This window comes from Dermacentor silvarum, chromosome 7, assembly GCF_013339745.2.
Source record: "Dermacentor silvarum isolate Dsil-2018 chromosome 7, BIME_Dsil_1.4, whole genome shotgun sequence".
Lineage (NCBI taxonomy): Eukaryota > Metazoa > Arthropoda > Arachnida > Ixodida > Ixodidae > Dermacentor > Dermacentor silvarum.
In genome coordinates this window covers 178,382,495-178,409,698 of record NC_051160.1, presented here as the reverse complement: position 1 = coordinate 178,409,698, position 27,204 = coordinate 178,382,495, and the positions used below count along the sequence as shown (strand labels likewise).

The following is a 27,204-nucleotide window of genomic DNA, read 5'->3' as shown; positions in this document are numbered from 1 at the left end:
CCGGCATGATTTTGTCTTCTGTGGGCACAGCAGATCCAAAGCTACCATGTCGCTAAATGGAACGCTTCTATGCTTGGTGCAGGTTTTTCTTGGCTTCGCTGCTTCTGGATGCGCACGCCCACTTGATGCGTCCTGCGACGACAAGAACCAGCTCATGAGCAAAGGCCCTTCGTTCCCAACGCTGTCGTCATCTGACGACGCAATTCTACTGGCCTTTCCTTTCAAGCATCTCAGTGTGACGTCAGCGCTTGGTGCCGCTATAGAAGAAGACCGGCATGATTTTCGTCTTCTGTGGGCACAGCAGATCCAAAGCTACCATGTCGCTAAATAGAACGCTTCTATGCTTGGTGCAGGTTTTTCTTGGCTTCGCTGCTTCTGGATGCGCACGCCCACTTGATGCGTCCTGCGACGACAAGAACCAGCTCATGAGCAAAGGCCCTTCGTTCCCAACGCTGTCGTCATCTGACGACGCAATTCTACTGGCCTTTCCTTTCAAGCATCTCAGTGTGACGTCATCGCTTGGTGCCGCTATAGAAGAAGACCGGCATGATTTCGTCTTCTGTGGGCACAGCAGATCCAAAGCTACCATGTCGCTAAACGGAACGCTTCTATGCTTGGTGCAGGTTTTTCTTGGCTTCGCTGCTTCTGGATGCGCACGCCCACTTGATGCGTCCTGCGACGACAAGAACCAGCTCATGAGCAAAGGCCCTTCGTTCCCAACGCTGTCGTCATCTGACGACGCAATTCTACTGGCCTTTCCTTTCAAGCATCTCAGTGTGACGTCATCGCTTGGTGCCGCTATAGAAGAAGACCGGCATGATTTCGTCTTCTGTGGGCACAGCAGATCCAAAGCTACCATGTCGCTAAATAGAACGCTTCTATGCTTGGTGCAGGTTTTTCTTGGCTTCGCTGCTTCTGGATGCGCACGCCCACTTCATGCGTCCTGCGACGACAAGAACCAGCTCATGAGCAAAGGCCCTTCGTTCCCAACGCTGTCGTCATCTGACGACGCAATTCTACTGGCCTTTCCTTTCAAGCATCTCAGTGTGACGTCATCGCTTGGTGCCGCTATAGAAGAAGACCGGCATGATTTTGTCTTCTGTGGGCACAGCAGATCCAAAGCTACCATGTCGCTAAATGGAACGCTTCTATGCTTGGTGCAGGTTTTTCTTGGCTTCGCTGCTTCTGGATGCGCACGCCCACTTGATGCGTCCTGCGACGACAAGAACCAGCTCATGAGCAAAGGCCCTTCGTTCCCAACGCTGTCGTCATCTGACGACGCAATTCTACTGGCCTTTCCTTTCAAGCATCTCAGTGTGACGTCATCGCTTGGTGCCGCTATAGAAGAAGACCGGCATGATTTTGTCTTCTGTGGGCACAGCAGATCCAAAGCTACCATGTCGCTAAATAGGAACGCTTCTATGCTTGGTGCAGGTTTTTCTTGGCTTCGCTGCTTCTGGATGCGCACGCCCACTTGATGCGTCCTGCGACGACAAGAACCAGCTCATGAGCAAAGGCCCTTCGTTCCCAACGCTGTCGTCATCTGACGACGCAATTCTACTGGCCTTTCCTTTCAAGCATCTCAGTGTGACGTCATCGCTTGGTGCCGCTATAGAAGAAGACCGGCATGATTTTGTCTTCTGTGGGCACAGCAGATCCAAAGCTACCATGTCGCTAAATAGGAACGCTTCTATGCTTGGTGCAGGTTTTTCTTGGCTTCGCTGCTTCTGGATGCGCACGCCCACTTGATGCGTCCTGCGACGACAAGAACCAGCTCATGAGCAAAGGCCCTTCGTTCCCAACGCTGTCGTCATCTGACGACGCAATTCTACTGGCCTTTCCTTTCAAGCATCTCAGTGTGACGTCATCGCTTGGTGCCGCTATAGAAGAAGACCGGCATGATTTCGTCTTCTGTGGGCACAGCAGATCCAAAGCTACCATGACGCTAAATAGAACGCTTCTATGCTTGGTGCAGGTTTTTCTTGGCTTCGCTGCTTCTGGATGCGCACGCCCACTTGATGCGTCCTGCGACGACAAGAACCAGCTCATGAGCAAAGGCCCTTCGTTCCCAACGCTGTCGTCATCTGACGACGCAATTCTACTGGCCTTTCCTTTCAAGCATCTCAGTGTGACGTCATCGCTTGGTGCCGCTATAGAAGAAGACCGGCATGATTTCGTCTTCTGTGGGCACAGCAGATCCAAAGCTACCATGTCGCTAAATAGGAACGCTTCTATGCTTGGTGCAGGTTTTTCTTGGCTTCGCTGCTTCTGGATGCGCACGCCCACTTGATGCGTCCTGCGACGACAAGAACCAGCTCATGAGCAAAGGCCCTTCGTTCCCAACGCTGTCGTCATCTGACGACGCAATTCTACTGGCCTTTCCTTTCAAGCATCTCAGTGTGACGTCATCGCTTGGTGCCGCTATAGAAGAAGACCGGCATGATTTTGTCTTCTGTGGGCACAGCAGATCCAAAGCTACCATGTCGCTAAATGGAACGCTTCTATGCTTGGTGCAGGTTTTTCTTGGCTTCGCTGCTTCTGGATGCGCACGCCCACTTGATGCGTCCTGCGACGACAAGAACCAGCTCATGAGCAAAGGCCCTTCGTTCCCAACGCTGTCGTCATCTGACGACGCAATTCTACTGGCCTTTCCTTTCAAGCATCTCAGTGTGACGTCATCGCTTGGTGCCGCTATAGAAGAAGACCGGCATGATTTCGTCTTCTGTGGGCACAGCAGATCCAAAGCTACCATGACGCTAAATAGAACGCTTCTATGCTTGGTGCAGGTTTTTCTTGGCTTCGCTGCTTCTGGATGCGCACGCCCACTTCATGCGTCCTGCGACGACAAGAACCAGCTCATGAGCAAAGGCCCTTCGTTCCCAACGCTGTTGTCATCTGACGACGCAATTCTACTGGCCTTTCCTTTCAAGCATCTCAGTGTGACATCATCGCTTGGCGCCACTATAAAAGAAGACCGGCATGGTTTCATCTTCTGTGGGCAACGGCGGATCCAAAGCTGCCATGTCGCTAAACGGAATGCTTCTCTGCTTGGTGCAGCTTAGTACCCATTCTAGTTCATTACGTAGTGATTGTCGAGGCTTAGTGGTCCTGCCGTGCCCATGGCATTGTTTTGTAATAGCGTATGACTGTTTTATTGTTTGCAAACTAATAATTTGCGGCGATGTCAAGGAAAACCCAGGACCTACCCAGAAGGGTAGGTCCTGGGTACAAGCAACTACTTGAAGGTCAGACAGAAATTCGTAAGGAACTACTAGAAATAAAAACTGAATTTGCTGAATTGAAAGAACAGATGCACGGCTTAAGGCGTACTGTGGAAAATATGGCATCTGAGCGCTCAGCACAGCATGAAAACACAGGTCAATTGCAAGCCACACTGAAATAGTTTGAACACGTAATGTCTTTTCAAACTCAAAAGCTAAAGACCTTGAAGACCACAGTAGATGGTCTAATCTAATTATCCATGGTATACCTGAAACCTCAGTAGAGTCAGATGAAGAACTAAACAAGGTTGTGAAGGGTATTTTTCAAGACAAACTCGAAGTTAAATGCGAATCTGTAGGGCGTATCCATCGACTTGGTAAGCAGGTGGGGAAGCAGCCTGTAATAGTGTACCTGCAAGACTTTACGGAAAAAACACAAATATTGAAAAACGCAACCAAACTCAAAGGCTCGAATATCTTTATTAAGAATGATTATTCCAAATCGACGTTAAGAAAACGCAGCCTGCTCTGGAACAGCTCAGGTCGCACAGCCCTGATCAAGAGGAATAGCAGCAGGTCGCCTTTTTAATACAGCGTGCTACTGCGACTTCTTCTTTTTCACTGCGCCTTTATAGAAGGGCGCATGCCTGCTCACATAGTCCTCCTCTTCGTCGGAGTACAAGCGCGGCATTTGCGTCCCTCCGAAGGAAGCATCGTCCTGATGCGCAACTTAAGCATATGAGGGCGGTGTACAAGTGGCACAAAGTAAGACACGCAAAACAAAACCACACACACACAAAAAAGAAAAGAACAAACAAAACTTAGTTTGACTGATACGGCTTCATCCGCACCACATGCACCACTCGGGTAAGTCCTTGCGGGGACTGGAGCTACTGTCACTGTCAGGAACGACCTCGTAGGTCATGTCGCTCAGGTGTCGAATCACTCTGTATGGCCCTAAGTACCGTCGTAGTAGTTTTTCGGAAAGTCCACGATGGCATATGAGTATCCAAACCCCTACTTTATCACCGGGAGTGTAGAGAACGGACCTGTGTCAAAGATCGTACCGTTTCGCATCTTGGCCTTGCTGATAGCAGATGCGTATGCAGGCAAGCTGTCTGGCTTCTTCGGCGCGCTGAGTAAATTCGACAACGTCGGTAGGTATGTCACCACACTCGTGAGGCAGCATGGCATTCAACGTCGTTGTGGCTTCGCGACTGTGGACCAAGCTGAAGCGTGTCATTCGAGTAGTTTCTTGTCGAGCGGGATTGTATGCAAAAGTTACATAAGGCAAAATCTGATCCCAGTTCTTGTGTTCCACGTCGACGTACATGTATAGCATGTCTGCGAGGGTCTTATTAAACCGCTCGGTTAGTCCGTTGGTCTGGGGATGATATGCGGTTGTTTTCCGGTGGCTTGTACCAATTAGTGTGAGAACCGAGTCAAGAAGTTCTGCAGTCAAGGGAGTTCCCCTGTCTGTGATGACTACTTTTGGGGCACCGTGCCAAAGGACGACGTTTGCGATGAAAAAAATGAGCTGTTTCGGTTGCTGTGCCCCACTGCGTAGCTTTAGTCTCCGCGTAGCGCGTCAGGTAATCGGTTGCTACAATGATCCATTTGTTGCCAGCTGTAGAAGTTGGAAATGGGCCCAGGAAATCCATTCCAACTTAGGTGAAAAGCTGTCCTGGAAACTCGACTGGATGCACGCTTGCTGGGAGGTGCTTTGCATCTCTGGCAGTTGGCACATGTTTGTACATGATGTTTCACAGCAGCGGGTAGCTTTGGCCAATAGTACTTGCGTCAGAGTCGGGACAGTGTTCTCGTGTAGCCTAGATGACTTTAGGTGGCTTTCTTGTGGCATGCTGTTTGTATTTCTTTGCGAAGTGATGTCGGTACGACATGCAGGTATGTGCTGCCACTGGCAGAAATGTTCTTCTTATAGAGAACATCATTCCGCAGACAAAACGATGGCAGTCCCCTGGCATAGAGTTGCGGGACGTCTTTACTTAGGCCTTCCAAGAAATTAATGAGTGGGAGCAGCTCTGGGTCGTGGCACTGCTCCTGTGAAATGGTGACGGCGTTGACGACACCCAAAAATGCAGCGTCCACGTCATCGGTACCTGCGGGCTCGACGGGTGACCGCGAAAGGCAGTCGGCGTCGGTGTGCCTTTTCCCTGATTTGTAAATTATGGTCATGTCGAACTCCTGAAGCGTAAGACTCCAGCGCGCCAGATGGCCAGATGGATCTTTCAAGTTAGTCAGCTAACAAAGAGAATGATGATCGCTGACAACCTTGAATGAGCGGCCGTACAAATATGGGCGAAATTTGGTAACCGCCCACACCACGGCGAGGCATTCCTTCTCGGTAGTCGAGTAGTTTTCCTCCGTACGAGAGAGAGTTTGGCTGGCGTAAGCGATTACTTTTTCGCTTACGACTGCACCAGTACGGCCCCCAGACCAACATTGCTCGCATCGGTGTGAAGTTCTGTAGGGGCTTCCAGGTCAAAGTGCGCAAGAACTGGAGGCGTTTGCATGCGCTGGCGTAGTTTGTCAAATGCTACTTGCTCATTTTCACCCCACAGAAAGGGAACATCGTCTAATGTAAGGCATGTTAACGGGGCAGCAATACGTGAGAAGTTCGCAATGAACCGCCGGTAATAGGCGCACAACCCCAAGAAGCGCCTCACTGCCTTCTTGTTGGGCGGTGTAAGAAACTTTGCCACAGCGTCTATTTTATCTGGGTCAGGTCGTACACCCTCGTAACTGACGACGTGGCTGAGGAAGCACAGTTCACTGAAACCAAAATGACATTTCTCGGGCTTTAACGTCAGGCCAGCTGAGCGTATGGCTTGAAGAACCGTGAGTAACCGGCTTAGGTGCTCCTCGAATGTAGCTGAGAACACTAAGACGTCGTCTAGATAGACCAAGCATGTTTGCCACTTCAGGCCTGATAGTACGGTGTCCATTAGACCCTGAAAAGTGGCTGGCACTGAGCACAGACAGAAAGGAAGCGCCTTAAATTTGTAAAGGCCGTCGGGGGTCACGAAGGCAGTTTTCTCACGATCTCTCTCACCGACCTCTATCTGCCAATACCTGCTTCGTAGGTCCACTTATGAAAAATAATGTGCATGTCGCAGCCTGTCCAGCGAATCGTCTATGCGTGACAGCGGGTAGACATCTTTCTTCGTGATTTGATTTAATTTGCGGTAATCGATGCAGAAGCGCAAACTGCCATTTTTCTTTTTGACCAAGACCACGGGTGACGCCCAAGGACTGTTCATGCTCGAGCACCAATCACGTCATGCTCGAGCATCTTCGTCACTTGCTTTTGAATCTCTTCACGTTCCTTTGGGGTTTTGTCGAAGCAGCCTCGTGGTATCATCTGTGATTATATGGTGCTTGGTCAGTGGTGTTTGTTTCACTTTTGACGTAGTCGAAAAGCAATCTTCGAACTGGTGTATCAGCTCCAAGAGGCGCTGTCTCTGAGAAGGCAACAGGGTGGAGCTGATGTCGAAAGACAAATGTGTCGAGGCCGGAACGGTCGTTTCTTGACGTTGTACAGCCAAACAATCTTTTACTTGGGTGACTTCGTCACAGTAGGGAATTGTGGTGTCCTTCTGAATGTGACGGCGTTCGTCGCTGAAGTTCGTGAGACGGACTTCCGCATGCCCATGAGTAATGTTGAGTAGGCCTCTAGCAATCGAAATGCCTTGGGTTAGCAATAGTGCAACAATTTGCTCCGCGATCACATCCCCATGGTAGGGCCTCTGGCACGAGACAGATACAAGGCGACCGGAGAGCGGTTGTATGGTCACATCATCGGCGATTCGCAGACGCTCATGTTGCCCGTCATGAATGGTGTCGGCATAGGGGCTTGCAGAGAACATCACCATACGGCCTAGAATGTTTATGACGGCGCCGTGATCTCGCAGAAAATCCATCCATAAGATCAGGTCTCTGAAGCAGTAGGGGAGAATGACGAAAGTAGCAACGAAGATGGAATCACCGATGTGGATTCGAGCGGTGCATGTTTCCGTTGGTGTCATTAACTGGCCACCGGCACTTCTTATGTGTGGCCCGGTCTACGGCGTCTTCACTTTCCGAATGCGGTCGGCCAGCTCCTGCCGCATGATTGAGAAGTCTGCGCCATTAGCAACAAGTGCTGTGACGTGATGTCCAGAATCAGAATGTTAAGATCGGCACGGGCAACGTCGTCGGCGTTAGTATTCGTCGTCATCGTATCGTCTTCTTGGGTAGCGTCAGGGGTATTTTTGACGTCGCGACACTGGGCAACCTCCTCGTGGAGGTCACTGCCGTCAGTTTCCCCGGGGCGGACTAGGGGAACCACCACCCCTGACGACGTCAGCGAAACTCTGGCGGTTTGGGGAAGTGTAATGCATAGGTGACGGGGACTGCAAGAGACGACGTGGTGAAGCTGCTTGGCTGGTCAACAGGTGATCACGATTCGGGGCACACCGGTCGTCAAAGCGCAGAGAAGCGGTGGGCGAAAAACTTGCCACCCCAGCCTCTGAATGGGGACAGTAACGGGCAATGTGGCCAGGTTCCCCACAGCAGAAACAGAGTGGTCGACAGTCGGTCGTGCGCCACAAGTCAGTACGGCGAACAGGAGGTTGTCTCACAGACTCCCGTAGCCACCACGGCACGGGAACGATCCGAGGCTAAAATGGCGGTACCTCCAGTGAAGGGGGAGGACGTCGGACCACGTCGGCATAGCTCAATGGACGTGCCTCAGGCCATAGAGCTGGTGAGGAGAAGACTTGCCGCAACTCTTGGCGCACGACTTCGGCAACAGGAACGACTGGAGACTCCATAGGAGGAATGCCGAGGGCATGCAGCTCTTCATGCAGAATGACTCTAATCATTTCCCGTAAAGAAAGCTGGTCAACACCCTGAGATACGGCGCTTATTGGTGTGTTGTTCGGTAGGCGGTCAAAGTGGCGGCAACGTTGCTGAAGTGCCCGCTCAATGATAGTCGCTTCTTTGATGAAGTCGTCAACCATTGTGGGCGGGTTTCGTACAAGGCCTGCAAACAGCGGTTCCTTAATTCCCCGCATGAGATGACGCACCTTCTTCGCCTCAGCAAAACAGACGGGCCATATCCTTTGCATACGTGACGACAGATTCGTTCGGCTGCTGTACGCGAGCCTTAATAAGTTGTTGCGCGAAATCGCACCGGTCCGAGTTTGCGAATGTATCGAGGAGCTGACGCCGAAAATTTCCCCATGTGTGGAAGCTTGCTTCCCTGTTCTCGTACCATGTGCGAGCACTCTTCTCGAGTGCGAAATAAGCATGGGTGAGTTTCTGTCGCTCGGTTCAGTGATTGACATCAGCGATGCGCTCATACTGATCGAGCCAGTCCTTGACATCTTCAAAAGCATCACCATGGAAGGTTGTGGGAACGCGAGGCTGTTCAAGAGTCACCTGGTAAAGGCTCGGCGCCGTCTGAGAAGAAGGAACAGTGGCCGAAGGTGTTGGAACTGCCATGCTGGCGGGAGGCGCAACGGGAGGGAATTCCGGGCTCAGGCCGAGCAGGCGCCGACTGAATCGATGGACTGGAATCGTGACGAGAGGTGGAGCTTCCGGACTGGGTGTACGGGACCTGATAGGGGTTGAACGCAAGAGGTTCAAGGCTCCAGCACCTCGACCAGTGTCGCAACGTCAAAAACAGAGGTCGCACAGCCCTGATCAAGAAGAATAGCAGCAGGTCACCTTTTTAATACAGCGCGCTACTGCGACTTCTTCTTCTTCACTGTGCCTTGATAGAAGCGCACATGCCTGCTCGCATAGTCCTCCTCTTCATCGGAGTACAGGCGTGGCAATATGCTTGGAAGTGCTTTGGTCATACAAAAGTCAAGGCCTTTTTTTGGCGTCACCCACTCCTACTCGTTTCATATTTTTTTTTAAGTGATGCACCAGCAGGGCTTGTGCCATGCTCTTCGACCATGATTCCCCTCTGTTCGCCCCTTCTAAAAGCGCACGGCCATGGCCCCAAAACAAGAAAGCCGCTACAGTAACACAGTGGCTGCTGTCCAATTTTTTATATACTTCCCCGCAACACAAAACATGTTTCACCGCACAACACGACAGTATGGCGGCAAAGCTGACTTTCTGGAACCGGCGTTATGCAACGGTTCCTTTGCCATTTTGCTGCTCGCACAAGCATAAGTTCGTACCACCACAAAACGCAGACTTGATTTTATGCTGGTTGATTTTCAAGCTAACATTTCAAGACCTCCACGTTGTTACACGAAAACGGGTGAAGTTTCTCGTGCTCGTATGCGCTTCTAAAGGCAGAGTGACCACCTATAATTAGAGCACTGTCATAAGCGGCGACGACATCCACAGAAATTATATCAACTTCAACAAAGCTACTGGGCAACGTGATCAATCAATGGCACAGGCACCACCTTGGAACTGGCAAAAGGGGCTACGAGGTCAACACAAACCACATCAGCTTTCACAAAGCTACTGGGCAACACGATCCGTCACGGGCACAGGAGAAGTCCACTAAACACTACACGGGCAGAACGACAACGTCCCCAATCACTTCACCAGTCATGTGCACAGGCGAAGTCTGCTAAACACTACACTCTCAGAACGACTACTTTGCAGCAGACTCTCACATTTAACGACATCAAATAACTTCTCAAACTTCCCTCAGAGCTCTTGTTGCATTCATCTATTTAAACATAAGCTTCAATATACGAAGCCAAGTCAAATCAGTATTTAGCGGCTATTTGGGTGAACGTAGCGTTTTTGGGGCTTAAGCGCTAGAACGACCCGGGCACTATAATGCTTACCCCCCTTTTTACTCCATCAACCGGGTCACAGCAGTGCCTGCCATAGAGGAGGTGCTGTCATGGCCCATGTACCTTTTCTTTTCTTTCTCAAAACGAACCACTTAGTAGTCCATGTGTCAAGGCAACATGTCAAGACGACGTGTCATGCGAGGTGTGCGTGCGTGTTAGTGAATGAACAATTTGTTTTTAAGGAACCCGTGGTGTTAGTGCCTGTGTAATCTCATTTGTGCAGTAGTATATATGGATATTTTTATGTATGGCTGCTGTTGTGACTTCAAAACAATGCAAGGCAACTGTTTTACCCCTGTCCTTCGCGGCTTTGTGGATCTATCAGCGTGCATCGATGTGCAGTGTTTTCCCCGGCGCCAATTTACCATTTCGAGGTAATTATACTTCTTAGTTATGCTTCTATAGTACAGTATGAAGTGTTTTATTTTGTTTTTTTTTTATCCTGACGGTGGACCTAAGTACTTCTGTACAGGGCCATCGGGCCGATTGCTGTGTGCGTTGCAAGCAATGACATGCCTGTTTCCAACAACGCTGTGCAAGATTTCTGTCTAGAGTTCCTTATATCTGCCTACAGTTTCAATGGAATACACATCTTATGTTCATTTTGTGTGCTTTATAATTGTCCTGTCATGTCAGGTGGCGTCATTTTTTATTACGATAAACTTTTTGAGCTAGCATATATCACACTGTCCTAAAACTAGTTTGGCAATTGCGGAGCCACATTATTCTAATTTGGAAGCTAATATTGCCAGCTTCCTGTCTCTTAACGTTACTCCTAAGATTTTTCATTCCATTGCTCTTTGTGCGGTCCTTAACTTGTTCTCGAGCTTCTTTGTTAACCTCCAAGTTTCTGCCCCATATGTTAGCACCGGCAGAATGCAATGAGCGTAAAGCTGTCAGGTTCATTTATTTTAAATATCATACAAGTGAGTCTCCCTCTAATTTAATGATGCAGCATAACATCCAGACTCTACAATTACGAAGACAAATACAAAGATTAAAATTTCTGTTTTCGCTCAAGAATAATCTCGTCTGTAAACCCAGATTTTTATTTAAAACCTCTTACCGCACGTCGAACACGGCATCGTCATGCTGACTCTTTAACACCTTATAACGCCCGAACTAACCTTTTCAAGTATTCTTTCTTTCCACGCACCATAACAGATTGGAACAACACACCTTTTTCACAGTTATCTAATGCTGATTTTTTAGAACATATAAGTCTTTGACATCAATGGCATTAATGTACTGCGAATTTGTACCTACACTTATCTGTCTTCTTGGGTTCGGTTATCGCATGTTTCGTCAGCTGCAGTAACGGCCTCGTAAAATGTTTTTTTTTTTGTGTATCTGCGTGTGTGCACGCTTTTGGCAATTTGGTTGTGTTACAAGTGCGTAAACAACTATATATATCATTGTGTTGCTACGCTTCATTGCCCTGCACTTGATGTTGCTATTTGCTAATATTTTTACGGTTCGTGCCCTTTTACTTTTCTTTTTTGTGCTTTTACAACTATTAGTCCTCTTTCTTGCTGTGTATATGATCTTGTTACTAATATTTGTATGCGTAGTTTGGATATATTTGTATGCACTTTTGCCCCTCCTGCTTGGGCCCTATTTCGGGCCTGCAGTATTCTGTTAATAAAATAAAATAAATAAATAAATATTGACTGTATACACTGATAGACTGTATTAGTGTCAATAACCTAATAGGCTATTAGTTTTTATATTAGAATTTTTACTAGGAAAGTGTCCATATAATTGCTATCGCAATAAAAAAAAACTAATGTGCACACACAACTTAAACATAAACCTGGTAAGTCCTTCCAAATATGCACACATTGTTTGGAATTCCAACATCTCACTGAAAAACAGCAGTGAAATTGCAAATGAGCTGAGTAATTTATATGCATGTTCTGACTACTAGGCATACCAGTAGTACCAGTGTAATGTAATTAGGACCAAATTTTCACCACATAAACTGTGGAAGTAAAACGTTGTCTAAACATTTTATTGCGAGTGATCGCATTTACCTGGAAAGTTTGGCTGTCTGAACAACAAAGCATCCTTTAGTACGTTACGTCTACTGTAGATGGGATGAAAGTTATCACATTTTCGCTTCAATTTCATGCGTCATTGTACTGACGCATGAATATAATGTAAAGTATTTTAAAAGTAAAGTTAAACTTCGATATAACGAAGTTGGTAGAATCGGCAATTAGCTTTGTTATATCAGAATTTTGTTGTATTGAAATTCAACCTTTTATGCAACTAAGTACAGTGGCCGATCTATTTTATTTTACACGGAAGGGGCCGCGATTTCGCGCTTTCATTTTATTTTACCTTATTATTTCTACATCTTTTAAACATAGCAAGTAAGTTCCCCTGTGATTTTTCTAGCTTCACTGTCTCTATCTTCATGTGACAAACAAAAACTCAACCTCTCAGTTCCCTCAATTCTCCTTGCACACACAGAAATGATATTTGGTTAAGGGAAACACATGCATTATGCATAAATAAATTACCAACTATACCTTAATTTGGGTGAGTTGGTTTATCTTGACAATGTTCATAAAACGCACTAAAGATGAAGACGAAATGAACACATACACCCGTCCTGTCGTTTGTGTTCCTTTCGTCTGTCTTTTGCGCATTTTATGAACACCATTAAATTACCAACTTACCAGAACTCAGCCCACAGAATACAAAGAAATTGTAATTATGGTCAGTGAGTTCCACAGGTCTCTTATGCAGCTTCTTTATGACGAAGGCTTGCACGCATTTATTTATAGTATGCCATATGGATACTTGGGCAGTCAAAAATAAACTCACCAGAACCATTGTTTCTCCGTGGCCAGGTCAAGTTGTACGCTTTCTGGAATAACTCGATGGGAACGAGAGCAAATATCTCTAGCATATAAAAAACAAACACAATTCTGTACTGATGCTCAATGGCAGACACAAAAGCAACATACAGAGTATTACATGAGGACAACAATGAAAACACCGATGTTGTGTCTCCAGATGATAATAGTGAATAGACACTCAATGAACAGTGAACCAAGCTTTATAGGAAATCAGCAGTTACTATTTCTGCACACCACAAGCAAGTGAAAGCAGGCGCAGTTGCCCACCACTGGATCCCATCACTGCTTGGACGCCTCTGCACAATAGTGGGACAGGAAGTGAAAAGGAGCGGGAAACAAAGAAAAAAGAAGTCAGACAATATCAAGCTGAGGGAAGTGAAATGTGATTACATGAGGGCATGACTGCCACTCTGTTATGTGCCCCACAAACGCTAACTTGCAGTGCATGAAAACAGGACAACATCCATGCAGAGGTGCATGAGTTGGCCCTTTGCACAATATGAAAGAAAAAATCCAAATTGCTTGCAAGAGGCTATAGTGGCGAAACATGCATGCCCCGCATAAATATGGTCAATGAGTCTAAATGTTAAGCCACAACAGCTGGGTGCTGCAAGTTTAATATGTCTGATTCGAATCCCCACATCACAATTAATTGCAGCTTAATAACAAATCTAGCATTCCCTCTCACATTGCTCACGACTAACACGTCAGTTCAGATGCTGCATAAAGAGAGCGGCATTGCTGAGGTTTGGCTTGACCTTCCTTGTCTGTGGCTATAACACCATGTCCAGTGGCCAATTACAGTCGATCCCAGATATATCGAACTCGAAGGGGATAGCAAAATAGTTCAATACATAGACTAGACTATTTAAAGCCTCGTAGCGCGATTGTCAGCCGTGCCACTACTCTCAACACCAGGTGCTGCCTTCTGGTGAGGTGACAGGGGGAAAATGGCTGCATGTTTGCATATTGTGTTTTTTGACGTGTTTTTGCCACATCTGCTGAGGTGTTTGCTTTAGACGTGTTCTTACCTCATCTTATCTGAGCAGGATCTACAAAGGTTATTTATTAGAGCGGCTCAGTGCTGTCATTAGCGGCACCAACAAACAGTGAACGAGGAAGCTGCTCATGCAAGAGCCCTGCATTCAGCGTTCAGTTTGTTTGCGTTCAGTTTCAGTTTGTTTGGTCATTAGCGGCACCAACAAACAGTGAACGAGGAAGCTGCTCATGCAAGAGCCCCGCAATCGGCGTTCAGTTTGTGTTTGTGCAGAGTACATTCTGCTGTGCACACAAGGTTCCTGCGTCACTCAGAAACGACACTACAGTCGAACACACTATTAACGATACCGGTTTTACCAATATGTTGTTTACAACAATGAGAAGCTGCCGCACTGTCAACTTTTGTATGTTTTCTATGGTGAAATAACCCACTTACTACAATGCCCCCAGGCAGCATTATCAGTTATAATGATGATGTCTGGCCACTGGGTGTCCGTGCCGAAAGGTAATGGAATGCAAAATTCTTGAAAAGAAAAAAATAAATTCGAGCCGTTGCACCTCATTGCGCTATTTTCCAGCCTTCCCCGCATTTCCAGCCTCGCGCGCCTCTCTCCTGTCGCCTTTCCATCCCTCGGAAAACGAATGGGCAGCGCCCATAGCTATATGCCGCACCACCCTCCGAAACAACAATGGACTTCACCAACTGCGCTGATAGTCTGGTAGCGCGGCGTGTTACCCCAGGCCCCGGAAACTCGCGAGTTCACCAAATGGCCACAGAGGGCGAAAAAATCGCTGCTAACAAAACAAGCATAGTACATCCCCTCGAAAATATGCCTAAGTGAGTTCAGTAGCTCTCGCTAGAGGCGCCGTAATAAGCGCAATTTTAACCTACAAACTTTCTCCCGCGCTCATCAAAACGTTTTTGTTACATGACAAAGAGTACAAAATCATTATTCTTAATTTGTCGGGATATGGGGGGATGCCAACGGCCCTCTGCCTCGACACACCGAGCCCCGCGGTTGGCGCATGCCTGCGGATCAACCGCGGTCCGGTACAAGCTCGAGGAAACAATAGACAACAACCACATGTACACTCGGAAAGCATTTATTACAACTACAACTAACAATTTGAGCAGGCCAGCTAGCTATAGTTGACATCGCTGAGGGTTCCCTCGAAGAGAATAATACACTAGGTAAAGAAGGGCTTCCGACTTACCAACTGGGGAATAAGGGGGGGCCGCGGCATTTGCCGCGGCAAGAACACGGTTGACTAACCACGTGCGGGAATACGGGAGCGGCGGCAGAGACTTCCGCCGTCGCCGCTTGCTGGAGACCAAAGAGACCCGGGCGATATCAGCGGGATCTCACGTGACCCACCCGGTGGCGCTGATAGCGCTTGCGATTCCCGTGCGCCTCCCGCAGAAGGAAAGTTTCCCCTCTCCCAACACTCCCTGGCACGCATGCGCTTGACGCGACGTTCGCTGCCCGTGCGGCGGTTATGGGACCCGAGGGTTCCCACATCCCTCCTCCCTTAAATATTGCCCTACGGTGGAGAAATCGCTGGAACGATGGCATTGACAAAGTATCCGGGCAGATGCGATGGTAAACTCCGGCAGGGAATGTCTGAATCCACGTTGATAGGCAGCACAGTCCTGTGTGGCGGCCACCCACATGTGGCAGCCATCACAGTGGTTGACGATGACGGGGGCTGAAGGTGGCTTGCCCTCAAGATGCGCGCCGCAATGTCCACCCGGGAACAGCGGGTCAGGACTTTCTCGAAGCGGCGCGCGCGCCGGCTTGATGAACCTCGCACCGACGCATCCTCGTGGGAGTGTATGATGGTGGGCCTCCCTCATTGTGGCTGCCATGTGCTGCGGCATCGGGCCGCGAACAGGGAGGGGCCGAGACAGCAGGCAGGGACGTGGAACATGGCAGCAATAGCAAGTCATGACAGCTTCACTCGTTCTGCAAAGTCACTCAAATGCACTCCACAAACACTTAGAATTAAGGCAGTAGAGGCCGCCGCAGCGTCAGCCGTCTGACACGATGCTGAACCACCCGTCTATTGCATAGCTTTATGTGGTAACGAGAAGAAAAAAAAACAATCCAGTTCGTTTGAATGAAGTTATTCGCTTCGACCGAATTTTTCCGGTCCGATACAGCGCGAAAAAGGGCGATGCTCGTATGAACAAAGCGCTCTCTGGTCCCCTGAGATTTCGGTTATTCCGCCCGCAGAATATTGGGTCCATCTGAACAAAATAAGCTTTCTATTTCGAACGAGGTTTCTCCGCTCGGGCGAGTATAGTAGAACTAGCGAATCCATTTGCACCCGCTAAATGTCACGGCATGGTCGTCTTCGAACTTGCGACCGGCAGCTCCGCAAAGCCTTAGGCCTAATCGCGTCCATGACAGATACCAATGCCACAAAAGACCCATAAAGGGTTCCAATGAGCCGCCGCGAGGAGATGCAGGCCTAGCTAAGTGGTCCCCGCTCGCTGCTCAACTCGCAGCTTCCGAGCAGACTCCTGGGACTGCGCCCCGCTGACATCCTAGCCAGCGTTTCCGGCGCCCGGCTCCCAGAGCCAAAGATACAGAAAGGAGGTTATTTACATATGTACAGGGGAAAATCGACCACCGTGCCGGCTGCTGCACTCACTCGCTTCGAGCGTACTCTTAAAAGAAAACTTGCTGCAAATCTCAGCGTCTACACGAGTTCGGCGACACTGGCGCAGCGTTAACTCGCCCTCAAGAAAGCACACACAGATATCTAGCTAGCAATCACGCCTTCGGCTGAGGCCTAACGCTGGTCCGGACAGACTGTCGTCCCGTTTTCCAAGAGCTTGCCCCACGTTGGGCGCCAAAATGTCGGGATATGGGGGGATGCCAATGGCCCTCTGCCTCGACACACCGAGCCCTGCGGTTGGTGCATGCCTGCGCATCAACCGCGGTCCGGTACAAGCTCAAGGAAACAATAGACGACAAGCACGTGTACACTCGGAAAGCATTTATTACGACTGCAACTAACACTTTGGGCAGGCCAGCTAGCTATAGTTGACATCGCTGAGGGTTCCCTCGAAGAGAATAATACACTAGGTAAAGAAAGGCTTCCGACTTACCAACTGGGGAATAAGGGGGGGCCGCGGCATTTGCCGCGGCAAGAACACGGTTGACTAACCCCGTGCGGGAATACGGGAGCGGCGGCGGAGACTTCCGCCGTCGCCGCTTGCTGGAGACCCCAAGAGACCCGGGCGATATCAGCGGGATCTCGCGTGACCCACCCGGTGGCGCTGATAGCGCTTGCGATTCCCGTGCGCCTCCCGCGGAAGGAAAGTTTCCCCTCTCCCAACTCTCCCTGGCACGCATGCGCTTGACACGGCGTTCGCTGCCCGTGCGGCGGTTATGGGACCCGAGGGTTCCCACAAATTAGAGAGTGTACTGTTCAGTACCAACTCTGTTCCTTTTTTGCCATTATAAACGCAAAATAACGTTCATCATCATCGATCTCCCACGTGACCTCTGGCCTGGATTTAAAATTTTTACCGGCATTTTTCGCGTACACGGCAAGCACGGATTCATTGGTTCGTTCACTTATGCTGGTTGCTTATTTTGTGCTAAAACCAGTTTATCGCGCTTCGACACCTCGTGTTATTTAACTTGGGGTGAAGTGACGGGTTTGCGAGAAATGCAAGCCCGAAAGCTAGGTTTCGGTCGTGAGCTATGCGGAACAAGTCTGCATCGAAACGGGAGCCAGATTCTGCTGCAACTGAGGACGGCAATACCGGTAAGTCGTTTAAGGGGAGACCCTGCTTTTGGGAGCCAAAAATTGGCTCAGATATCTTTATGCGTCCCATTGCTCCAGATTGGTGTAGAGCATTTATTCATGCTTTATTGGATCCCTGTATCATCCTTTATTAATTTAGACTATGTTATAATCATCATGAACTGGTTGGGGATTGTTTTTACTCATTTTCTCAAAACAGCATTTCTGGTGGTGTCACCCTTTTGGAGTTAAGATATCTCTGGTTCTACTTGTCCTATCACAATATTTATTTGTTTGTCAGAAAGGTAGACAAATAGAGATTGAAGTGGGCATATAATATAAACAAATATTATGACATAAATATTAAAAAAGTAGTAATTTGTCCTGGGTGGTACTATGAGTCCAGACTTTAAAAAGTTTGAGAAGCTGTAACTTTGGTTTCAATCAGTCTAGAGCATTCATACTTGTATCACTGCATACTCCGATTACTCAAGATAACTTTTATATGTCGACATACATTACACCATATATAGTTTAGTAAATAGGCCACCTCCAAGCATGTTATGAATTCCTTAAATTTCTAGAAATATATTTAATATGTAAGAAAACTGAATGTATATTGTCACGTAGTAGTGACGCTGAAGTAAGCAGTCGTAAAACTGTGTATGAAGAAACTGATTCTTTATTGGGCGAACCTGTGCCCACAAAAGCAAGCTACACTCAAAGCACAACGAAAGCGGCGAACACAGTCAGCGGTCGTCGAAAATCTGATCAGCGGCGAAGCGCGTCGGCTTTTATACCTGAGTCATCGATGGTTCCAGATTAATCCCTGATGCCCGCGTGTCTTTCAGAAAGTTCTAGACAATTCGCGTCGGTCATACAATCAGATAACATAAGCGTCGGTGAAAACAGGCAACGGAAAGAAGCATCAATAACGTTCTAGAAACTTCCAATACAGGCGCGTCCTGCGCCGAGCAATAACATTTAACATTTGTTAGCCGGTGGAAAGCTGCCACCGGTGAAAGATAAACATGTATACGTGTCAATATCTTAAATTAGCAGATGGAAATACATAAACTCCACAAGTTCCATCAAAATCGACTCGGAAATAAGAAAAAAGTTTGTCAAAGCAGGGTCTCCCCTTAACATCGATGCTTCTAGAATGTAATATTCGTCTCGTTAACTTACAGGCGGAGACAAGTTAACGAACTAGATCCTGCATTACATATGGGCAGTCAGGGCCCTCCGTTGCTGTTTCCGAAGTTATGTTTACTTGCGCGGCCGTCGTTAATTATGCAAACACAATGATGAAAAAAAGGCAGCGATATCGGAACGCCCGTCACATTTTTCATCTCGTTGTATCCGTGGCCGTAGACGACTGAGTAGCCTTATCAATACATACATACATATATATATATATATATATATATATATATATACATTTTTTTTTCGATTCTGCCGGCAACTTCTTTTGTCCACAAAACCGGATAACCCTTTGGTAAATTGAAGTAAAAGTACTGAATTTATAGTATTAAACAGTTGCACGCATGATCATTTACCCATATTTCGTACTTGTTGGTTCCAAGTGTTCTTGCTGTTCCGTTTGATTTACCTTAGGGCATTTATTTTTGCAGTAATGAAGGGGTGCATCACGTTCGTGCAGAAAAGGAATGCAGCAGTTCTAATAGCTTCATGTTTGTCTTGCATTTGCTTGTGGAATCAGCAGCGTGATAACTTCTGGTGTATAAATGAGAGCACAAATGCTCTCATTTGTGATCCTAATAATACTTCAACTGTTGACATGCACTGTAGTTATGCAGGTAGCAATATTCATTTAATTAACATGTTGCTTAAGCACCCTAGAACAAAGTGTACAGTTCCATGTGTTCTGCAGTCTAAAACCATTACAATATATATGTCACGCCTTCTTGCATTTCATATAGCAAAATTGTGCTTTTTAAATTTCTGATGTGATCAAAATTTCTGTTCCAGACATGCAGTAGAGAGGATGGCACCACTGCAAAGCAGCACTCCATACACCAAAGACAAGCTACTTCCTGCTACAACAAGGCCATTTTGTGGACTTTGGCTGTTACTACAAGGTAAACAACACAAAGTTCAGAAATAAATATGCTTGATTTATACTGTATTGGCTCACTAGTCTTGAGATATATGTCATTTCTTTGTAGCAGATGATATGAATGTCTTTCCACATTTACGGTTGAGCATGATTGGTTCAAACATAAAAGAAAGCACTACATGAGTTTGGCTAATCTGTGCTGTATCTCATGTGTTACTGTTCTGCCCCAACAGAATCTGCACCAAGCACACCATGGTCCTCATCACAGGAGCCCCCATCTAACCTGACAGGAAGGGGCTGGAGCCGAATTTACATGGATTTTACATCACAAGCAAAGAAGCGGATGCAGCGTACTTGGATGAGATATCAAGTCTACGGAGGACTGTCAAAACTGAAAAGAGCCTCAGCCATCATGCCACCAGCACGGATATTAGCCGAGTCATCCAGGTACCTCAACAAAGACTTTCTAGAAATTCTTCATGGTGAGATACACCTGCAACCATTGGACAAGCACGGACGATGCTGGCCAAAAGAGTTCCATCAGTTTGCCCTTCCTTAATCAGCTTCCTGGTCATGTCAAATTTCATTTGTGCCAAGTATACGTTTTTTTCTATAAATGCAAGCTTTTTCATTCCCCACTCTTGCTAGGGATAATTCTTCTTCCTCATCCAAACATGAAGGTCAACCGATTCTGTGCTCATACTTAATACCATTTACTGTCTAGTAGCATACCATATCTGTAGCAATATTTCTTAGTGTATGCTGCCATGTGCAATTCCTCTTCAGAAATAGCTGATGCAGCACCGTGTGCTGCATTTGACTTTTCTTAATGTTTTTGGCCTTGCAGTGCTTGCAGAGCTGAGTGGCTTCTTTCATGAACACAAGCTTCCTGATTGCCATATTTAATTCCTACTCTCATTCCGCAGTGCTCTTCTTGCTCAATAGCCTGGGTGTAGCCTTGCCTTGTTCGATAACCTTCAGTGTACCTTGTGCTACACTGAAGTGATTGATTACAGAGTCTGGTTTCGCTGCTGGTCCCACTTGGTCGTAGTCGCCGTGTTACGTTTCTCGGATGTGGGGACCTGGTGAGTTGCATTGGGAAGCAGTCTCTCGAGGTAAGCACCTGCTCCTGCAGTCTGCACAGCAACATAGACTCCCAATTTACACGCACCGTGATTGGTGCTCCCCGTTCTGTCCTTTCCTGCTGTAGCCATGTGCAAATTTTGCTTTTGGCCTTCGTCAGCTGCAATTTGGCATCAACATAGACCAGCATACGTGCTTACATGATCTGAGGTGTATGAAGTTGATAGCCACCTAGGTGGAATGGCCCGCAAAAGTGGCTGCCGAAGGTGATGCCCACAAAACCGACTTGTCCATACTGAGACAAATGGAGGCACCAAGTGTGAGCCATACATTAGCGGCCCTCCAAAGAAAAGAAACGTGCAGGTTGGAAAGGAGTTAATGCTAAAATGCTGGGTAGTCCATGTTGCTGTGTTGACTGGGGCAGTAGATGCCTGCACCACCTGATTGCTTCGAAATGCAAGTTGCTAATGTTCAATGGTGACTGTCGGTGCAAATAGGTGGGACACTGTTCAATCTGCTCGCACTACTGGTTGTCGCTCGTTACCAGAATGCCATGTGCGACGACGAAATTGAGCCGTTTACGAGCTCGCGTTTATGATTGCAGCGTATCTCGACATGCAATTTTTAATTCTGCTCTTGTATGAGAAGGTGCACTGCTTGTCTTCTGCCAATAAAGTCGCACTTTCCGTTCACTCACTTGTGGCTTGTTTTTATGGGTGTCAGTGTAGGCTATTTAGTCTCCTGGGAATTAGAACGCGAAAACTACGCGGCAGCCAAGGCAATGAGGCGTGCCGCAACGCCAATCGGGCGAGCGCGACGCGTACCAGCGTACGCGACCGGTAAAAAGCGGCCATATTGAATTTTGCTCAAGAAAAAAAAACTTCACGAGATGTCTCGCGTGGCTCGGAGCAGGACACCGGTATGGACGAACACGGATCGCTCGAGTGCGCCACTGTTAGCATTGACCGTACACGTGAAAGACTAGGCGATGGTATCATAGCATGGGGTGAACATATTCGCTCGCTATTCGGTCGCGGTGAGTCGGACTTACTTGATTTGTCGCGCGCCCATGTGAATGTTCTATTGGTAGTAATTCGACTAGTGTGCATTGGTGTAAGAAATGTGCAATAAATGCCCATGTGATTGTTTGCACTACTGTGCTGTCGTTCCTTTGTCCCAAGAGCATGTGTGAGACCCAACATCTGGCTGCCCAACGTGGACCTCTTGGAACATCGGATGATAATTTTGAGTTTTGTTCGGTTCGAGACAACCTTTCTTTGAACCGAAGCGTATTCCTAGCGTAGATTTTGATCGCTAGCGTCGGCGGCGTGCTTTCTTGAGCAAGGCGATGGTTGCTGTAGCGTGTTTCAACTTTTCAACACGCTAATCCTTTTCGCGAGTGTTTTGATGAAGTACACTCGTCGGTACGAGAGCCACGTGGTCTGCATCCTGCGAGAGCGAGGCCTAGCGCCCGCGGAGCATTCATTGGCAAGCCTGAAGTGAGTGAGTACGGAAGCCTCGTGGGTGGTCCGAATTTCTTATGTAAATAGCTTCTTCTATCTCTTTGACTTCGGAAGTCGCGGCTCAGGGAGCCGGGTGGCCGCGGGCCACGGGTGCCGCTACGGGCTGACTTGTATTGCGGCCTGGCATCAGGCGCTCTGACACTGTCTGGGACGGTGGGCGCCGTCAACTCGGATGCTGTGTTCACCGAGCGGGGTAGGACCACCTCACAGAGCTAACGTCTCCTTGCGGCTGCCTGTTGTGCCATTTTGGGTGACGTTTTTGTTTTTTTGATGCCGGTCGTTGTCAGGGTAGCGACGCATTAGGCCAAAGGCTTTACGAAGCTGCCTGTCACACGTGGGGGGACACAACCTGGTGGACCGTGGTGTTGAAGTTGAACTTTGCTTCCCTCATTCTAGTTAGCCTCGCATGAATTGAAATTACTTGTTCAACTCAAGAAAGCAAGCTTTGTTCACATGAACTTAGCATCTGAAATGCCGTCCGAAATTTCGCTAGCCGAATTGAACATCGTACCATGTGGGCGATGCGTATGCCGAATTCCTCTCCCTTGCACTACTTTCCCAGGTAGCACAAACCCATCTAGAAGACGTCTACATTTGGGCTTGTTCAAGCCAAGAGGTTGTCTACTATCCGGCTTCTACAAGCCGAGTAGTAGCCTTAGAACTCCACAAGCACTCCTGAAGCCAAGCTAATGCTCCCTCCGTATTCGTCTTGGGGAAGTCTTGGCAAGCTGTTCGTTAGACTATCTGTAGAACTTTCGTATAAAGGATTATTTTGCTTGCCGGAGAAATTATGCAATCCACCTTGCAAAAAAAAAAGGTTAAATAATGCATATGTTAACCATGCACTAATGCAGATCGCTGGTCCTGATATGCTTTTCTTCTAACCAGTCTTGTGATTCAGGATTTCTAACCAATGTAGATATATTGAATGTGACTGGCTTTAACTTCAAAACTAAAACACACCAAAGCTACTAAGCTGAAAAAGTTCAGTATAATGGTCTAAATGCATGCTTTTGCAAAGGCATAAATATTAAAAGGAGCCACATAGATTTCACAGTTTGTAATAAAATCTGTGAAGGTATAATGTTGAGAGGCCGTGTGCGACATGCAATTTCTACAGTGCTGTTCACTTGCAAAGTGTATTAATGTTCTTGCGAGTCTATTCACTTCGGAAGAATGTTATTTCAGTGCATAAATGACATTGTTGGCATATGTATGTATACATGTTTGCATGTCACAGATGGGCTCTCACTATTATACCTTGACAGATTTCATTACCAAACTATGGAATCTATGCAGCCTTTAATATTTATGCCTTTGGAAAAGCATGCCTTTAGCACATAATACTGAAATTTTTTCAGCTTAGTAGCTTTGCGTGTTTTTATTTTGAAGTTAAAGCCAGTCGCATTCAATATATGTACATTTCCTAGAAATCCTGAATCGCACCACTGGTTCCAAGAAAACAATAGCAGTACCAGTGATCTGCATTAGCGCACAATTAATTTGGGTATACTGCTAACACAAGCAAAATTCATGCAGCACACAAGGGTGTTGAATGAGGCACATTGAAAAGACATCTTGTAAAATGCCTCTTCTGTAGCCAGCATTTCATAACAATGTTAAAGAGGCAGCAAAATTAGCAAAAAACAAAATTTTATTCTTGCAAATTATGTACATGTGCTTGTCCTGCTTTGATTCTGACTAAATATATACATAGGAAATGAATGGCATGTAATGCCGTGCACTGATTGACTAGACTGCATATATTATGGATTGCATGTCTAGAAAAACTGAACCCATATCTTAACAGAACTAAGGAGGAAGAAAGGCATGTCAGCTGGCGGCAGGCCCAGTATCCTTTGATGCATCTGCGCCAGTCGAAAAAAGGAAAAAAAGACCAGACTCACTTATAGTAAGGCCAGTAAAAGCCAAATGCTTAGCATAAACATGACTAAGAAATAATCTCTACATATTAGAAAAATTAGCGAATACACTTTGTTTTCTCTCGGTGACTACTGTTAAGGGCATGTAATGCGCACACCACTTTCAAACATTATAGAACTGATGCACTCATGATGCATAGTTATACTTGTTTTAAGCCTGGCCTTTCAGTGGCTGTCCCCACAAGACTGAACAATGGCATAAAAGAAACAAATACAACACATAAAAAACTGCTTAAAATCTGCAGGCATAAGCATAGTGCCAGAAGACAGGTATAATTCATTCTATAATTTAAAATGCCTTTTCACGTTCACCTAAAGCATCTCCCATGTTCTTTTGCTGCCTGGAAGTAAATATTTATATCTTTCTTTTACACTGCTTCATGTAAGCAAGTGGCCCTGAACGCCAACTCTACTTGGGGTTCCCAGAATTTATTGTCTAAAGTAAAATTCTTCAGAATGTATACAAGTTTCCCTATGGCCACACTAAAGCATGATGTCACAACATCATGCATAGATGGTCATTGGAAGTTATCTGGCGATTGAGAACAGACTGATATAAGTAGAGTTTAGAACGCCAAGACAAAATGTTAATCCCATACTATGCACTTCTGATCTAGAACCAACAGTCGATTTTAATGAGATGTAAACATGCTACATGATGCTGACTCAGTTAAAAACGTAAGTATATCTTAAATTTCTATATGAAATTACCTGAACACTAAGCTTAACATAACGTGCTGGCTTTTTATCCGCTCGCAAACTGCAATTCTTCAACCAGGCAGTTGCTGCTTGGTGAATGGCATCGGTCATCACATTTTCCCACGTGGTATTGCTATGAATAGCTTCTGGAATACCAAACCATCTAGTCAAACAGTGCAAGTAGCACGTGTACACGGTATCAGCAGTTGTGGCTGATATCCGAACCATTGCTACATACGAACAGATTTGCAACTCGTAAATAAAATTTGTGGAACATCACTTCTATGGAACTGCAAGGGGGAGAAAGGCTTATAAAAGAAAAAGATGTCCACCCGACTTAGCTACACTGGATGGATATTTTTTTTCAAATGTGTTCATGTTTTTATTTATTTTTTTTCATTCAAAACAGCATGTATTTTGTGAGTAAGAGTCACTGCACTTTATCTCTAGGCCAAGTCAAACAGCAGCCCTCTAATCTTACCTTCCATGACACTGTAGACATGCACGTCCCTGAAGCTCTTTTTCCGCCGCTGGCGAAGAGTCTAGCTTAAGTTTCCACCAAAACAGTCTGAAAATAGTGGGTAGGATGCCCGCAGTAAAGCTTCTTAAGTACCAGCTCCCCATAAGAGAGAGCCGTTGTGTCTGAAAAAAAAATTTGGAAGAGAACAAAAGGGATTCAAAGCCGAAAACACCAAATATACACACTGTGGATATTACAGTGGCTGCATGAAGGCGGGTATTAAATCCGCAGAAAAGGTAAGGCAGATGACACTAGATGATTATGCATTCCAGAGAAATTACTGCAGCAATATTTACACACAAAAACTGCCAAGATGTAAACAGCCATAGTATAAAAAAAGTCTTAACTGAAACTACTGCATATACAACTCAAAAACATGAAGCCACACAATTTCAATAAAACAATGAAGTCAATTTAACATGCATATAAAAGGCATTAGTTACACCTGGCACGAGTTATTATAAAAATGTGCTCATGTAGTCAATTAATAAAGCTTTTACTTACAAGGTGTCATCAGAATGCAGGATTGGAGCTCTGCTCGGATTCTAATGTGGTCACGTTTTTTTTGTTCACCAAAGGCAGCTTGTAATCAGCCACTGCCATTCTGCCAGTTTCGTTGGGAACACTGAGAGCTGCTAGGAGCCTTTCATCTTGACGTCTTATAGTCTTCCCATGTCTGTGATTAGTATGTGAATGTCTGAAAGCACCTAGAAAAGATAGACAAGAGCCATGCACACTTTGACAGCTTGGACGGTAGCTAATAACATGTTGCACGATGCAACTTCTACATGCATGAGTATACTCCTATATAGCTGCACATGTTCGATCCTGCTCTGCTCGTTGTAAGTAAGTACTTCAAGTCCCATCCAAGCTTTTGGGAACTAGTGCCATCATTCCCTATCTGAGGTGCAACCTGGCTCAAGATTATGTCACTATGGTTGGTATTCTTCGCTGAAATCAAGGCCTCACTGCACTACGGGTAGCATTCATCCATAGAAGTGCTTGCATTGGGCAGGCTGTCATACTTTTGCTGTTCAAGGCCTTGGGTACTACAAAAAATGAATCAAAGCGTATCTTATACAACGAACAACAAGGGAGTTTGCACAAAGTCCCATTTTGTTTTTGTGCGCCGCTTTGCTTTTGGATAACGTAGGTACAGCGCAACAATTTTTGGAAGGAAACAATTAGACAGGAAAACGCTGGTACAGCGTATCCGTTTCCTTACAAAAGTTGTTGCGCTGTACCTACGTTATTCAGTATGTACGAACTCGCCCAAATCAAGCTGTTGTTGCTTTGCATTTGTTCTTCACAAACTGAATGCAGCGGACGTATATAAAACGCACGTGCTTACGTCTCGATGCAATCAGTCGGGGAGGCAGATATATTATTTGCATAGTGATGCAGTTCTAAGACCATCAACGAAGTAATATAAGTCAATAAGCGGCATAGCTCGCGTTTATATAATTACAGCACCAGCTTAAAACATTCGCAACTTTCGACCACGAGGAAACTAGGCGACGATTCCGCGAGAAGTGGTTCCCGATGTAACAATTTTAGCGCAGTCAGTCGATGCTAACGGCAGTGAGTGATCCCACACCAACCAAAATGTAATCCCAACCTGACGAGCTTATATATAGTGTCCGTGACATCGGACGTGCCGCGAGGAAATTCGAAACAACA

The 27,204-nt window shown here is 46.5% G+C and overlaps 1 protein-coding gene and 1 long non-coding RNA gene across 8 annotated transcripts in view; both read right to left on the bottom strand.

Moving 5' to 3' along the window:
- Positions 1 to 13,102: 13,102 nt before the first annotated feature.
- Positions 13,103 to 27,204, bottom strand: part of LOC119458726 (NAD-dependent protein deacetylase sirtuin-2) — a 419,041-nt gene continuing 404,939 nt past the window's right edge. For all 6 annotated transcript variants that reach the window (XM_049671396.1, XM_049671397.1, XM_049671400.1 and 3 more), the window contains one exon: positions 13,103 to 13,214. In XM_049671396.1, coding sequence (XP_049527353.1) covers positions 13,198 to 13,214 — 17 coding nt within the window. In that variant the 3' untranslated portion in view covers positions 13,103 to 13,197. The remainder of the gene's footprint in view (positions 13,215 to 27,204) is intronic.
- LOC119458731 (uncharacterized) lies at positions 23,998 to 26,699 on the bottom strand. 2 transcript variants are annotated; one of them, XR_005193573.2, is made up of 3 exons: positions 26,029 to 26,694; positions 25,486 to 25,646; positions 23,998 to 24,230 (listed from the first exon to the last, which is right to left on the bottom strand). It is a non-coding gene; the product is annotated as an uncharacterized LOC119458731 (long non-coding RNA). The 2 variants fall into 2 exon arrangements; XR_007468118.1 differs by having other exon boundaries at positions 25,486 to 26,699.